The sequence below is a fragment of the Drosophila hydei genome, unplaced genomic scaffold, assembly GCF_003285905.1.
Source record: "Drosophila hydei strain 15085-1641.00,03,60 unplaced genomic scaffold, DhydRS2 tig00008122-arrow-pilon, whole genome shotgun sequence".
In the NCBI taxonomy this organism is placed as follows: domain Eukaryota; kingdom Metazoa; phylum Arthropoda; class Insecta; order Diptera; family Drosophilidae; genus Drosophila; species Drosophila hydei.
Window position 1 is genome coordinate 5,112,100 of NW_022045833.1, and position 15,627 is coordinate 5,127,726.

A 15,627-nucleotide genomic window follows, 5' to 3' on the forward strand; every position below is an offset into this window, starting at 1 on the left:
TGCGATTCGGGCGGTTTTCTGTGGTGCGGTGTGCTTGTGGGTCGCCATTAAACGCAATTAATTGCTCACACTTAACACAGGCCAAAGCAGTCAGACCGGAAATTTCAGCAACTGCCGTCAACAGTCAACAAAACAGTCAGCAGTCAGCCGTCAGTCATTATGCAACACTGGCTGCCAGTTCGGTCACACTGGACAGGGTTGCGAGGCAGCTAATTACGCACGTATGGCTATTTAAATTGGCTTCGCTTGTCGTGGCTTCGAAATGTTAGTTTTATGTTAATTAACCATTGTTTATGCCAATTAAGGCATCTGCTTTGAGCTTCTGATATGCCGCAAGTATTCAAAAATCAGCACGACTCAGCAGTAGGTAAAGGAATGGGTGGTTGGGTGGTTGTGCGTTTCGGTGGTGCGGAGCGCATAAAGAGCATAGCTTATGCTTACGCACAAGTTGATAATCGTTTGCAGCTGATGTTTGCTAGAATATTTTAATTATAGCTAATCTTTATGGAACAATCTATTATATTTAAAAGCGCCCAAGTGGGCGGGGCCAGCACAAAATACTTTAGTGCTGTGTTGCCGCGACAGCAGAGGGCCGTATAATTAGGGCATCTAATCTGGCGCAGATATGCGCGTATATATACTATATATAATCGAGTAAATATGCCATACATTTGAAATCTCTTTCCTTAATAGAGACAAATTTATAATGAAAGTTATGTAAAATCTTTATATAGTCTAAATAGTTAAAGGAGCTGTTGATCTATATGATACATATGACATATATATGAACTATATGATCTATATATGCTATATGATCTATATGAGCTCTATGAGCTCAATGAGCTATATATTGCATGTGATGTATACAATGCATATGCTGTATATGATGTATAGAATGTATATAATGTATATGATGTATATGTTGTATATGATTTATATGATGTATAAGATGTATATGATGTATATGATGTATATGATGTATATGATGTATATGATGTATATGATGTATATGATGTATATAATGTATATGATGTATATGTTGTATATGATTTATATGATGTATAAGATGTATAAGATGTATATGATGTACATGATGTATATGACGTATATGATGTATATGATGTATAGGATGTATATAATGTATATGATGTTTATGTTGTATATGATTTATATGATGTATATGATGTATAGTATGTATATGATGTACATGATGTATATGTTGCATAGATGTATATGATGTATAGTATGTATATGATGTATAGGATATATATGATGTATATGATGTGTATAATGTATAGGATTTATAAGATGTATGTGATGTATATTATGTATATGATGTATAAGATGCACATGATGTATATGATGCACATGATGTATATGATGCACATGATGTATATGATGCACATGATGTATATGATGCACATGATGTATATGATATATATTATTTCTTTGATGTCTATACATCTACATGATACATAAGATGCCCATGATCTAAATGATACTTCAGCACTTCAAGCTTATACAATCTCTAACTCAAACAGCAATAACTCTGAATGCCAATTTACGAGCAACCACATACATACATATAGTATAATACCTTTGTATAAGCGAAATATGCGCAATAATTCGTAAGAAATTCGTTGTGTTGCTTGATAATGGCCAAGAGTAACAGTAAATTGATGCTGTTGCAGCAACCCAAATCATTGCAGATGGCATAATAAATGTGTGTATGTATTTTTGGTACACGTCTACAATGGCTCAAACATATCAAAAAAACAAATCCGATTTGTTGTGTGTTGCCCACTCGAGTAATATTCGTTTGCATGAGGGGATTCTTACAAGGCGGAGACTTACATCTAATTCGTCTCAGATTTGATATGAGACGGAATTTGACAAGTGCTCCTGGAGCAAACAGCCACTGAAACAGAATTCTCAAATGCGCGCGCGTTAGCCGAGACGGGGGCTAAGCTGTGCTGCTGCTGCTGCTTTCACTGTCTGCTCTAAGACAAAGGGATACGGGTATCCAAGCATCTGTGCCTTACACACACACGCACACACTCACACCTCGCAGCTGGCATTGTTGCCAACGCCAGACGCTGTCATACACACATGTGTGATTACTTATACGGCGTGTGTGTGTTTCAGTGTTGGTAAATGCGAGTATATGTATGTAAGTCAGCGCACACTTCTTTTTTATTACATATTTAAATATATACACATATGTATATATATATGTCTAACCGCCACATTTCATTTCACTTAAGCTCTTTTAAACATATTTAAAGTACGTGATGTTAAATGTCTTCAGAGCATTTGCCCCACACACACACACACACAGAACGCTTAGGGTAAATGTGTGCGTGTGTGTGTGAGTCTGTTTCATTCTCTACCTTTTGCATAAGCAAATTTTAATATGTTTAACTCGTTTCGTAGCGAGGCACGAACAAGTTTTCAGTCGCAGAGCGTTAATTTTTGAAGAGCTTTTCCAACACTTCAGTGTGTGTGTGTGCGAGTGTGTGTGTGTGTGTGGCTAGGCACATAAATGTCAACTGGCGCACTCATCCATCAATGAGCTTTGAAAAATTAACACTGTGACAGTGACAGTGGCAAAGGACATACCAGGACCCAAGCCCAACTGAAGCAACCGACTGTGGCCTGTCGCTTTAAATTATGCAAAACGTTACAAAACCGTCCTCCCCTTCTGGCCCGTGTCGGCTTACAAAAGGTATATGCCCCCAAAATGATGAATTGTGTGTGCTGCCAAACGAGTTGCGCGATACTCACCACACAACGCCACGCCCATCTGAGCACTGACCCGCCCAGAGTTGCATTGGCTCGGTTTACGAACTGTCCAAATAGATTCAATTCGATTAACTCGCATTGCGCATTGGCATCCCAAAAGGACGACGTGACCAAATGCTGCTGTTGGGGGACGCGCAAATTTCCAGGATTGTAATGCAAATTTCTACACACAACTGCAGAGAAAGTACTTTAAATAGATAAGTCCAGGCTGAAGCAGGAATTTAGGTACTTTGGCTCTTGGGCAATGAAAATGTTACTTTTAGCAACGGTTTGCCCGGAAAATCTAGCGGCAATGGGGCGTGTCATTGCCTAAGCTGAGTACAAATTGATTAAACCTGCCGGGGATTATGTTGAGTTATACAACACTGGAGTGGCAGTAGCCATGGGAATGACACTTAAATAATTGCTATTGAAATGAGAGTGGAAATATTATAGCAATGGAGTTATATGTGTATCAAATCATAAGCTAAGAGTTGATTAAGGCACAGCTAAGCTCTAAGGCAAGCTGAGCTCTTTTTGATGAGTTTTACAACACTGCAAATGCCATTATAGCAAACATAAGTGTAGTTGGAAAGGCTTATGAATTACTCTAAGCTACAAATTTTATATATGCAGCTGCTATATAGTTACCTATAGAGCTCTGTACAGATTTACGATCTTCGACTCAATTTGCAACAGAAAATTTTCTTTTTCCTGCGCGTCTTTATGTATTTGATATTATTTTGCTAATCAATTTTTGATTTTGATTTGCACACAATTACACACGAGTACAGCACAGCAAGCTGCACCACCTACACCAACCAGGAGCAAACACCACCAACCACCAACCAGCAACCAGCAGCTACCAAATCACCAACTACTCTCACATCCCACTTCCTTCACACAACCCGTCCAGCTTGCTAATATGTTATTTCTTTATGTATTTCTCTTGTCTACTTCTAGTTGTGCTTTTGTATTTGCCCATTTTAATGAGTGTAGCTAAAAACAACAACAACAACAACAATAAACAACAAATAAAACCAAATACAAAGCATTCTTACATCAAAAACAACAACAATCATCAATACACAATGTGACAATAAAAACCAAATTAAGTAGTAAAAAAAAAAGAGATTAACAACAGCCACCACAAAAAGGAAGAGCATTGAAAATCACAACAACAACAACCACACAACAACAACAACAACAACAACAACTTAGTTGCCTTTAATGCTGCATATATCCTGAATATCCTGCACATTTAACATCTCGTTGTTTAGCGTCTCTGTCTAAGTCCTTGTGTGTGTCTGTGTCTGTGTGTGTGTGTTTGTCCTTAGACTGCAACCCAAAGCTCCGCCCACCCGCCCTAAACTCCGACTACACACACCTACTAGATTTCTTGCTCTCTCTCTCTCTCTCTCTTTCTGTCTTTCTTTCTCTCTTTCTCTCTCTGTGTCTCTTTATCTCACCTCGCCAGCCCTGTTTTTTGGGTGTCTAGCACTACTAAGCACTAGCACCACAGCACCACTAGCAATCAAAAGCGCAGCCAAGGCAACGGGCCAACAATCAAGAACAACAATAAGAACTCGAACCACTCGAACTCGAATAAGAACCACCAGCACAACCACCACCGTTACAGTTAGCAAACGACCAGGTCAGTGTCTGTGTGATTACCCCACTCCTGCTCGCCACACCACCCACATACCAGCACCACAATTGCACATTACTACCATAGATACCCACGGCAGTATTACTACCGCATGGAGCGCGGCACCAGCGGTGGTCAGCAGCAACAGTCGCAGTCGCACCACCACCAACAGCAGCAGCACCACCAGCAGCACCACCATCAGCAGCAGCAACAGCAGCAGTCGCGACATCAGCATGTGGTATCTGTCCATAGCTATGATCCATATTTGATTGCCGGCGATGCGGATGAGGAGCATACCTCGGGCACGTCCTCCTTTGATAATCCCGCCACCAAAAAGAAACCACCCAAGCTGAAGCCCATCCATCGTTCATTGTCGATGGCCATTGATAACTATGCACCGATAGCTAGTGAACTTGATTTAGATTTAGATGATGGCTTCATTGTGCATGAGCAGCCGCTGATCCACCGCTCGGCGTCGCCGCTGCCCGTGCGATCGTCTGCACCGCCGCAGACCCTAGCACTCCCACCACAACAACAACATTTACCCCAACAACAACATACGCATGTAGCTGGTGGCAGCGGTTCCGTATCGCCGGCACTATCTGCACGCCAGCACCACCACCTACAACAACAACAACAGCACCACCAACAACAACAACAACAACAACAGCAGCAACAGCTGCATATGCACACATTTCAGCAGTTGGCCGCACAGGCAGCTGCTGCACGACACCACCAATTGCCAACACATACGCATGCGCCACATCAGCACCACCGCCAGCACACGCACTCGAGCTCCACCAGCTCACCCACCTCGCATGCGGTCAGCCCAGTGCTTGGCCAGCAGCAGCAGCAGCATTTGCAACAACAGCAGCAGCACCACCGACAACAACAACAGCAACAACAACCACAGCCAGATATTTATTTGGTCAGCAGCAGCAGCCTGGGCGACAATGTGGGTCTGGGCATGTCGCTTGGCCTGGGTCGCTCCACGCTGGGCGGCAGCGGCAGCACATCACCAATTCAATTCATTGATGTCGATGATATGCTGCCGCACCACCCGCACACGCAGCACCAGACGCATCAACAGCAACAGCAACAGCAGCAGCTGCAGCTGAAAAAGAATCTATTTCGGCGCTCAGACACAATTGACGTTCATCCGTCTACCAATTTTCAGATGAAGAAAACGCATTCCTTCCACGCCCAACAGGATCCCGCCGCCATGGAGCAAATTCAATTGGCCGTCGCCGCTGGTTCGGCCAGCTCCAGTCGTCGCACCAGCTCGGTGCGTGCCAATTTCTTGATGCCCGGTCCACCGGCTGGCAGCAAGGAGATCTCACGTTCGCCCTCGCCCAGTCGTCGGGGCTGTCGTTCGCATCGCTCCTTCAATGATCCCGGCAGAAGGCCCAGCAGCAAGCCCGACTCGGTGGTTGAGTCACAAATACGACATCCGTCGCTGAACGATGATCTGATAGAGCCGCTCGACGGCCGTTCGCTGTTTCCCCAGTCCAATCTGTCGCTGGAGAATGAGCTCTTTGTGGAGTCGCGTTCCCGTAGCAATAGCCATACGAAAATGGACGAGCTGGGCGTGGCAGAGCTGGCAGCCGCCGCTGTGGCCGTGCAGCGGATGCAGCGCAAGAGTTCCGCTTCGTTTGATGAGACGGCGCCTGGTCTGATTGTCGCCGCCGGTCACAGCGCCACCCATCCGCCCGCCGCCTCCGCCTCGAACAGCATTAAACAGAAACCACATCATCTACCCCACTCCCGACAGCAGAGCACCCACAGCCTGGAACTGGACGGCCGTCCGTCCACCAGCAAGCTGCACAGCGCTGCCGCAGCTGCCAGTGCTGCATATCATTTTAAGCGCGGCGCACAACACGGACGCTCACTGTACCTGTCGCCCAGCAATCTGGAAGAGCTGACTGTGCATCGACCCGGCGTCCTGGCGGCAGCTGCTGCCTTCCAAGGCACCAATGCCAGCGCCAGCGTCAAACAGGCCAAGGCGCTCCACAGCGCCAGCGTTCGACTGCGCAGCTATCGAGAGGCTTTGAGTGCCACCAAAAAGTCGAAGAGCTTCATTGGTGGCGATGCCAGCGGTGCTGCGGAAGATGATTTCGAGCTTAGTTCACCCCACCGACGCAACAGCCGACCGCTGTCGACGGCGGTGCCTAGTGTCAGTGCCGCCGGCGTTGTCAATGTGGACGAGATCAAACGCAGTCCACGTCCCATTTCTGCTGCTGCAGTGGCAGCGGCCTTCATCGAGGAGAAGCGACCCTCGTTCGAGCGCAAATCTTCGCTGACCTATGAGCAGGAGCTGACCGATGCCGCCTTTGCGGCTCAGGTGCTGCGTCCCTTCCATCACAAGCTGGCGGCCGGCCGAAAAGCCTCGCTCAGTGGCGGTTCGCATAAGCTTAAAAAGAAATCGCTGAGCGACGAAACGGACGAGGATGAGGAGGCGGATCGTAAGCGTAAGCGGATCGTCTGCATTGTCCTGGCCACTGTGCTGCTGTGTTTGGTTTGTGCCAGCGTCTTCGTGGTCATTGTCACCCTCACCTCCGGCCAGAGTCAGTCCGGCAAGAAGCCGCACTCGTTCAGCAGGGATACGCCCGTGCACTATACGGGCATGCGACCATCATGAACTATAACAGCGATAGCTGCGATAGCAACAATCGAGAGACGCCTTTGCCCGAATGCCGTTTCCTGTTTGATATTTTTGGCTTTCACTTCCGTTTCCGCTGCGCTAACATGTACTTCAACTACTACCAATTCTTCTTCTTCCACTTCTACTGCTACTACTTCATGTCTCCTGTGCCCCGCTCTCTGTGTGTGCGTGCGTGTAATTGTGAGCCAGTTCGATTGTCCACTTCCACTCCAGTGCCAGCGCAACAAAACAGTTTACAAATTGCCCATCGATGTCCAGGAGCAACAGCAACAACAACAACAACGACAATTGGCTACAATTTCTGAGAATAGCAATTGAAAAGAAAACATACACAAACGCGCGCCTGTAAGTAGGCAATGCCTTTTAAAGTAAACTCAATTTTTCCTCTATATATTGCAAATTTGATTTTCGTTCTTTTCATCGATTGTGTGAACTATTCAGTGATTCAGTGAACTAGTGTAGCTTATAACAAGTGTTTACCAAACAAAATATCGATAAATAAATAGAATTGACCGTGCTCGTGTCACTGCAGCAAACACGACACGCGCTCAGCTCTAGTTTATCAATTTTAATATAAAAATTGGCATGCCTCAACTGCTAATCAAATTCCATATTAAATTTATATCAATTATTATTATCTCGCATCAAGTATTTGTCACATATTTTCGTTGCTGCTGTCAAAAGCCATAACGAAATTCAATCATAATTTCCACTTTTTTTTACATTTTCTATATAAAGTTCATACTCACGGCATGATTTTAAAATAATTCAATTTTTGAGCCAAATATGTAACTCATAAATGGCCTCTGCTACTCTGTTAAATTCATTTTATAAATAATGATTGCCAACCAAAATATGCAATTCACTGAGAAATATGAGATATTGCTTTCCATTCATCAATGGGCTTAATGTTGCAGATCAATTAAACGCTCAATAGCAGTGCTGTGAACTCTGTAAACTAATATCAATATGACATAACAGTGCTCACTGTTAAATAACAGCAATATGTTAACGGACGTTGAGTAACAGTTGTATGTTAGCTCGCTATATAACAACTCTGTTAAAGCCAGCTAAATAACCGTACAATGTTAAATAAAATAGTGATGTTAATCCACTGTTAAATAACAGTGCTATGCTATTTAATTTTAAGTTTTGTTTGAATATCTCTTACAACATTCCTAAATCCCAAGTAATGCTTATCGTAGTAGCTATTAGAATATAAAATTCAATTGTGAAACATTTGTTGCTTAACAAATTGAATGCAATTGGTTTCCTCATGCAATAACGCACAAATGCTAACGCAATCTGACTCCATTGTCAGAGCAGACAGACGGAGAGACAGGCAGGCGGGCGGGCGGTTGGTCAGACAGGCAGTTAGGGGCTGGGTGGTAGAATCGTCTTGTGTGTTTTGTGGGTCAGTTTAAGTTCCCGTATGGAACCGTAAAGCCACACAAAATACCTTTACGTATTCCCCAATGAACAGCTGCCAGATGCTGACTTATGAAAATTGAGCTGGTAAAAGCCTCAGCAAATCTCGTGCATTACATAACTGACTCAATGACTAAGCGACTAACTGACTTGCAAACACCAGCGGCAGCACCAGCACACACACACACACACACACACACATGCGTTGGCCATAAAAAATGATGCTTACCTCGACTTTAATGACTGTGGCCGTAGCTCGCTCTGCGGCTCTGACTGCAGCAGCCAAACTAATCAGCACTGCGCGTGTGTGTGTATTGTGTTTTGTTGTGTTGTGCTGTGTGTGTGTTTAGCCAAGCACAGACAATGACAATGTGCTCTGACTGACTGACTGACTGACTGACTGACTGACTCACTGACTTACTGGCCAAGCGTGCGGCAGTGGATGCTGCGTCTGCAAGGACCTTTTTGTTATCATGCTCACTTTTTATACTTTCACTTAATAGTTGTGTTTGTTTGTTTGTCTGTGTGCGTGCGTGTGTCTGTGTGTGTGTGCATCATTACGAGCCGTGGCAACGGCTGGCATCCTTTTTATACATACATACAAGCACGTATTCGTGTGTGCGCCCACAGACATGCACGCTTATTTACACACACGCACACACACAGTCGTAATTTTACGTTTACGACATGAAACTAGGTTACTTTTTCATGCGCGCGTGAGTGAGTGCAACAGCAACAACAACGACAACAACAACGACAACAACTGGCAACAATTGTTTGCTGCTGTTGCTGCTGGTGACATTGCCCGCTCAGTTGGCTTCACGTCCTTGTCAAAATGTCATGTGAAAAAGCCCACGCGACCAAGTCAAACAGCAACAGCAACAACTAACAACTGCCCCCTATCGGCCACGCCCACAAAACGCATCAAACAAATAAATTGACAGTCCCATAGCAGAAGAACTCTGATGGCCCTGTCAAAGATATATGTCTCGGCCGCTTTCATTTTTATACACAAATAATGGCCATCCAAATTAATGAAAACGTAATCAGAGCGAATGACAAAGGCAAAGGAAAACGAAAGTTATTAAAGGAAAGAACAAGACGACGAATTTGCAATACACTAGAGAAAATTGATAACAAAATATATATGACAAGGCAAATAGTTAAAGGAACTAGACAAAAGTTAAGCTCAAAGCGAGCTAAGGTTAAGGAAATCAACCAGCTTTAATGGCACCCCCTTGACATAGAGTTTAGCTTGGACTGAATGAGGTTATGTTGCCATAACTAATAATCTAGAGTTGCTTAAATAAACACAGCTAATATTGTATAAGCTACGCTAAATATGCACAAATAAAAGCTCTTTTAATTGAGGATAAGTTGAAAACAAAAAAACAAAAATTTTTTATAGCTTGAATGGGCTTAGCTGAGGCTAGTTGAGCCTTGTGCGTAAAGTCTATAAACTACGCTAAATGAACTCATCTTATATGATCACACGCAGTTTGAACTAAGAACTTTTATAGCTTAAGTGCTTAAGGGCTTAATGTTGCAGATCAATTAAACGCTCAATAGCAGTGCTATGAACTCTGTAAACTAATATCAATATGACATAACATTGCTCACTGTTAAAGAACAGCAATATGTTAACGGACGTTAAGCAACAGTTGTATGTTAGAATAATTGAGATAAGCGTAAAAACAAATGGATTTATAGCTTTCATAATTTAACAATATAAAAAAAATTATAGGTTAGATGCGACTAGTTGAGGTTAGATTGAAAGTTTCCATTAATAACTCTGCTTCAACTATATTTCTTATAGCTTGAGTGAGGTTAATTGAAACTAGTTGAGGTTAAGTTGTAAGAAAAATATGTTGAAAGGCTAGTTGGATAGCTTTTAGAGAGGTTGGAATAAGAGTCAATAAGCTTAGCCATTTTCAAAGGATCTCAAATTCCGATTGAACTATTGAGATAAGCTTGAAATACTCCATAAATTAGAGCTTAGGTAACTCATATTGAGATTTAGCTGAGCATTTGCAATATCACAAAACGTAAATTGAATTTTCGACAAATAAATATAATTGAAAAATAATAATAATTAATAAAATGCATATTTAATAAAGGCAACAAAAAGAAAACTAAGAAAAATCAATTTATAAATTTTTTACTCGCATAGTAAAAAATCGACTGTTAAAGCGTTAAGCAAACCTCATTTACATGCAATTAATATTGATTGCAATTGTAATAAAAATAATATGTATTAATAATTATAATAATTATAATTGGTTGATCATTGCAATTACTCAGAGGCAGCCGTAACGCGGACTTTTTATTTGCTGGCGTCAAATGTCGAGTGAAAAACTAGTGAAGAAAATTGAAATTTTCATTTCAATCGAGTGTGAGAGAGACGACAACAATGAGAGACTGAATAAATAAATGAAAAATAATAGTAATAAATATGTTTGATTCAAGCGCTCGCTCGCCTCAATTGAATTGTTCAGATAGTGGAAAATTTATTAATCGAAATGCAAATTGATTCGAGGTTTAATGTTTTCGTAGTATTTATGTGTAATATATTATTGCATATTCAAAATGCGAGAGAATTCAATTGGAAAAGTGTCAAATTGCAGGTACAGTGGTAACTCAATAAGAGATGCAGGATTTGGCAGATGAACGAGGGAAGTTGAAGTAAAAATATATAGATGAAAGAGGATAAAGGTAAAGGCAGATATAGTTGAAGGACGTACAGCAGTAACACGCTAAAACGAAAAATGTAGGTAAAAGTAGAGAAAGATAAGAGGAGATATAGAGAAATCTAAAGGTGAAAGAAGATATTGGCAGATGTATATGAAAGAAATAAAGATTGATGAAGTGAATGACCAAGAAAATAAATGATGAAGGCAATGAATATAGAAGGAAATTCAAATAGTGAAGAAAGAAACAGTTAACACATCAAGTAGAGTTACAAGATGCAGTCAAAGGAAGATTCAGAATCAAAAAGAGTTACACGAAGAATTATATAGAACTTTCTAACAAATTGGTTGAGCAAATGTTTTATTTTTTATGGTTTCTTAATTATTGATGACGCCCACATAAAAACTATCCAACTATCGAGTGTGTTCTGTATTACATAAGCGTAAAGGACAGACAATTGTGAGCCCTGTAAAAGCTTAGAGCTTTTTCCCTGTTTTACTAATTTATTCCCTTGCAAATGCTTGTCAAACATTGTCTAAGCTCACTTCCCTTTTGCAATAGAATTTTAAAGAATATTTTCAATTAATTATGCTGTTGAGTATGCTATTTTCAATTTGAATAACTTAATGACCCTTTCGTTTCGGGCAAAATACCTTTGATTCGCAGTACACAGGCCCGAAAATGGGGAAACCACACAACTACCTCAATAATTTCAATTTGCGCATAAAGCAGCAGCTCTCACCGCTCCCTGGCTGCTGGCTCTTAAATTTTCATCACCTGCCCAGCCACCCACTGGGCGGCAGGAAACTAATTAGTTACATTGTAGTTACATGGTCTTCGGTCTTCATCCGTCATGTGACTGCACAGCAGGCAGCTCAAGGGAGGAGCCATGGCCGTAGTCATAGCCAGAGGCAGAGGCAGAGGCAGCGACTGTGCTGTTGCTTTCAACGCCGCATTTATAATTAAACAACATGAAAGACACAAAGAAGCAACTCACACACACACACCTGGTCACCCACACACACACACACATACAGAGAGAGACAAAGTGAGTCTCTGAAAGTTACACGACGGCATTTATGAGCGCCCATAATGGCTGTTAACAATTTAACTTGTTTACCAGTGGGAAAGTTCTATGTTAATTGGTCTCAAATAGCCTCGCACATACACATACCCACCCACCCACACACACACACACACACACACCCGCACACACATGTGAACTGTGAGCTCTATTGTACTCGGCAGCTGTGGCGGCACTTGCCAAGTGAATAATGGCAGGCAACCAGCCGCAGCGTCACCTGTGCCTGCCTGACCCACCGCCCCTCCTGACCCCTCCTCGCCTCGGCGCCTCTGTCATCATTAACACGTTGCGCCTACGCCTGCGTGCAACAGGACAAGGATTACGACCACAGACCACGTGATCCTTTACAAACTCGTGTTTGAGTTCTGTTTGAGCCAACATGCCGCCTCGCTCCCCACACCTCGCCCGCCTGCCACACCGCAGTCCATTTGGCCCAGCGACATTTTTTTAAGTGCCGCATTCTCGTGGCGTGTGCACATATTAAATTTAATTTGTTATTTTTACTACCCTGTAAAACCTGAGCAATGCTGAGAGTTCTATTGAAGTGTTCGGCTGACTAAAACTGAGTAGAGAAAGTTTGAGACTTTGGCTAAAAAAAGGATTTTCAATTGAGTTTAGTTTGTTTTTAATACCCTGTAGATAGTGGGTAGATGAAAAGAGTTTAACTCAGCTGCTAAGCTGATGTTGATCGTATTCATAAAAAATATCCTGCAGCTGCAGCTAAATAAGATTTGTAAATACCATTAAAACAAGGCAGTTTAATACCATGTCTACTTGCTGGATTAATGCAGAGGTCGTTACATAAGGAATGCCTCAAATGTGTAGCTGCTCTTCTATAAAATTCATAAATAAAATGTAACTGATATGATAATACCCTGTAAACGATTGGCCATTGAGCAGAAATCAATTCAACTCTTGAGATATATAAAATTAATCAGAAGTGATCAAAGCTGTTAATAAAATTCGGATTTTTTGATACCCTGTAAAGGTTTAGTGAGCTTTAAAGCAAAATAAAGTCATAAGCTTACAGCTGGAATAAGGGTTTTTTCAACCAATTTAATATGTTATTTAAATACCCTGTACATTCAGGACTTATGTAAAGCGGTCAATCGATTTGTTGTCAGTAAAAGCAAACAGTTGCAGCTGAATTATTTCTTTGAGGTTTCAGACTGACTGGACTAAGACAATTACTTCCAATGTTATTGCTATTGCTACGCCTGCTTATACTTTGACTGGAGTAGGATAAAATATTACTCATTTAGTTTATATATCATTTCAAATTCATTTATATAACTGAGTTTATTTATTCTTTTAAAATTCTGTTTTATATTTATTTAAACTTTAATAATTTACACATTACAGGGTATGTGCTTGGTCGACTCTTCTACGTTTAACTCATTTTTTGCCTTGCTCAATAAACGAGTAACTAATTTTGCAATTAAATAAAAGCGTTCGTAAATTACTTGAATATTTGTTTGGCTATTTCATATGTGTGTGTGTGTGACTGTGTGTGCGTGTGTGTCTGCCATTTAGGGCAAGTATTTTTTAATTAAATTTTTTGGTACTCTGGACAGGGTTAAGCGTTACGTATTGCAGGCAACTGTGCCACACACAACACAGAACGTGCCACACTTGCAGCAACTGTGTTGCAGCATCAGCTCGAAGCTTTGTCAAAAAGGAACAAAAAAACAACAACAAACAAAGATAAAAGCAATATGCAGAGCAAAGTTAACAGCAAAGGGGGCTGAGCGACAGTTGCAAATAGAAAAAACTATCAAAAAGAAAAGAAAAAAAAACAGAAACAGAGCAGACCAGACACCCGTGCCACGCCCCCCAACTCACACGCCGCTGTGTATGATTGATTGGCCAACAAACTTTTGACACTCTTGACGCGCGGCCACGCCCACATGCGCATGTCAATTTTGCTGTTTGCCGTTAATTAAAAGTGCTGTAAAATGCACAAAAGCGAAAGCAAAGTCCGGCGGGGCTGGGTCAAAGGTTTGCTTAACCGAAGACATGAAACTCTTATCGACGGAAACGGAAGCGGCCAACAGACAACGAATAACGGATGGCAGATAACGGATATCGCCTATAAACTGTTGAACTGTGCTTAAAGTAAATAGTCTGGATTGATGAAAGTTTATATCTAAGAATTCATCAACAGGCATTTACTTCAACTGCAGTTTAAACGAAATGCAACAAACTGTGAAATGTGTCTCCAGAAACTTGTTCCATTAGCTAGTGCACTACTCTATAATGATTATGATATAATGAACATATATTTGCTAATTATTTGTCATATGCTTTAACGAGTTTTCTTTCGACAGTTCGCCAGGAGAACGAGCGCAGCATGCGTGAAAATCTGGAACGCACGCTCATGATGAAGAATATGACGGAGTTGAATCTGCAGCGCCAGCAACAGCTGCTGATGCAGGCGCAGCAGCAACAGCAGCAGCATCAGCAGCAGCATCACAAGCCGCTGCAGCTTCCATAACAAACGTTTTACAGCATTTCCTTAGGCAAGAGCAGTTGATGTGCAGGCGAGACGAACGACATCAACTGCTGCTACTATTTAACAACACTGACGTTGTTCAACACTGAAACCCGCAACACCCGCAACCCACTCTAACTCAACAAGTTATGCGCACAATATAGAAAAGGAAAAACTCTTTGTTAACTACAATTAGAGAAGACGCAACGAGGCGACAGTGGATGAAAACAACTATTTAGCTCGTAAAAAAACAATGGACAAAAAACTAAACAGAAATAGCAAATTTGTTTGATAAATGAGCAAATTACAAATACGTGTACTTAGCAGATTGTTAGTCAAAGAAAAAAACACAAATGAAAAAGTGATCCAGTTAAAAAAATAAATAAATAAATTAAAAAAATGTTATTGATAAACAAAAGTTGGTTCGATTGCATTGTAAATGTATTTATTGTCATGCTAAACACACAACAACTGTAATTTTTACGTGTTACGATCTGTTGCCAAATGCCAAAGCGTTTTAACTTGAAGTTTTCAATTTAAGAAATCTTAAAAAATATTTTTTTTTTATTTTAAAATTAATTTGGAAATTTTAAAGTGCAAAAAGATGATGGAGTTATATTGAGAGTTAAGTGTATGTTAGAAATATGTTTATATGTTAAATTATTGTTAATTACGTACTATATGCGAGGGTAGTCCGAAAAGTTGCTGAGCTCCAGCATATAAAGAAGGCAATTTAAGAGCTGTTAAAATGCCTACATTATGCTGTTTATAATATTATTAATAATGTATTATTATATACGAGGGCAGTCTAAAAAGTATTCGTTTATAAAAATGTAAGAACATTA

The 15,627-nt window shown here is 41.2% G+C and overlaps 1 protein-coding gene across 8 annotated transcripts in view; it reads left to right on the plus strand.

Moving 5' to 3' along the window:
- Positions 1–15,156, plus strand: part of LOC111593945 (pneumococcal serine-rich repeat protein) — a 91,352-nt gene extending 76,196 nt beyond the window's left edge. For 4 of the 8 annotated variants that reach the window (XM_023307035.2, XM_023307037.2, XM_023307036.2 and 1 more), the window contains exon 8: positions 14,619–15,156. In XM_023307035.2, coding sequence (XP_023162803.2) covers positions 14,619–14,785 — 167 coding nt within the window. In that variant the 3' untranslated portion in view covers positions 14,786–15,156. Of the gene's footprint in view, positions 1–3,847; positions 7,437–14,618 lie in introns of those variants that run through there. The other 4 variants (XR_003944324.1, XR_003944326.1, XR_003944325.1 and 1 more) reach the window with 4 other exon arrangements.
- Positions 15,157–15,627: the final 471 nt, after the last annotated feature.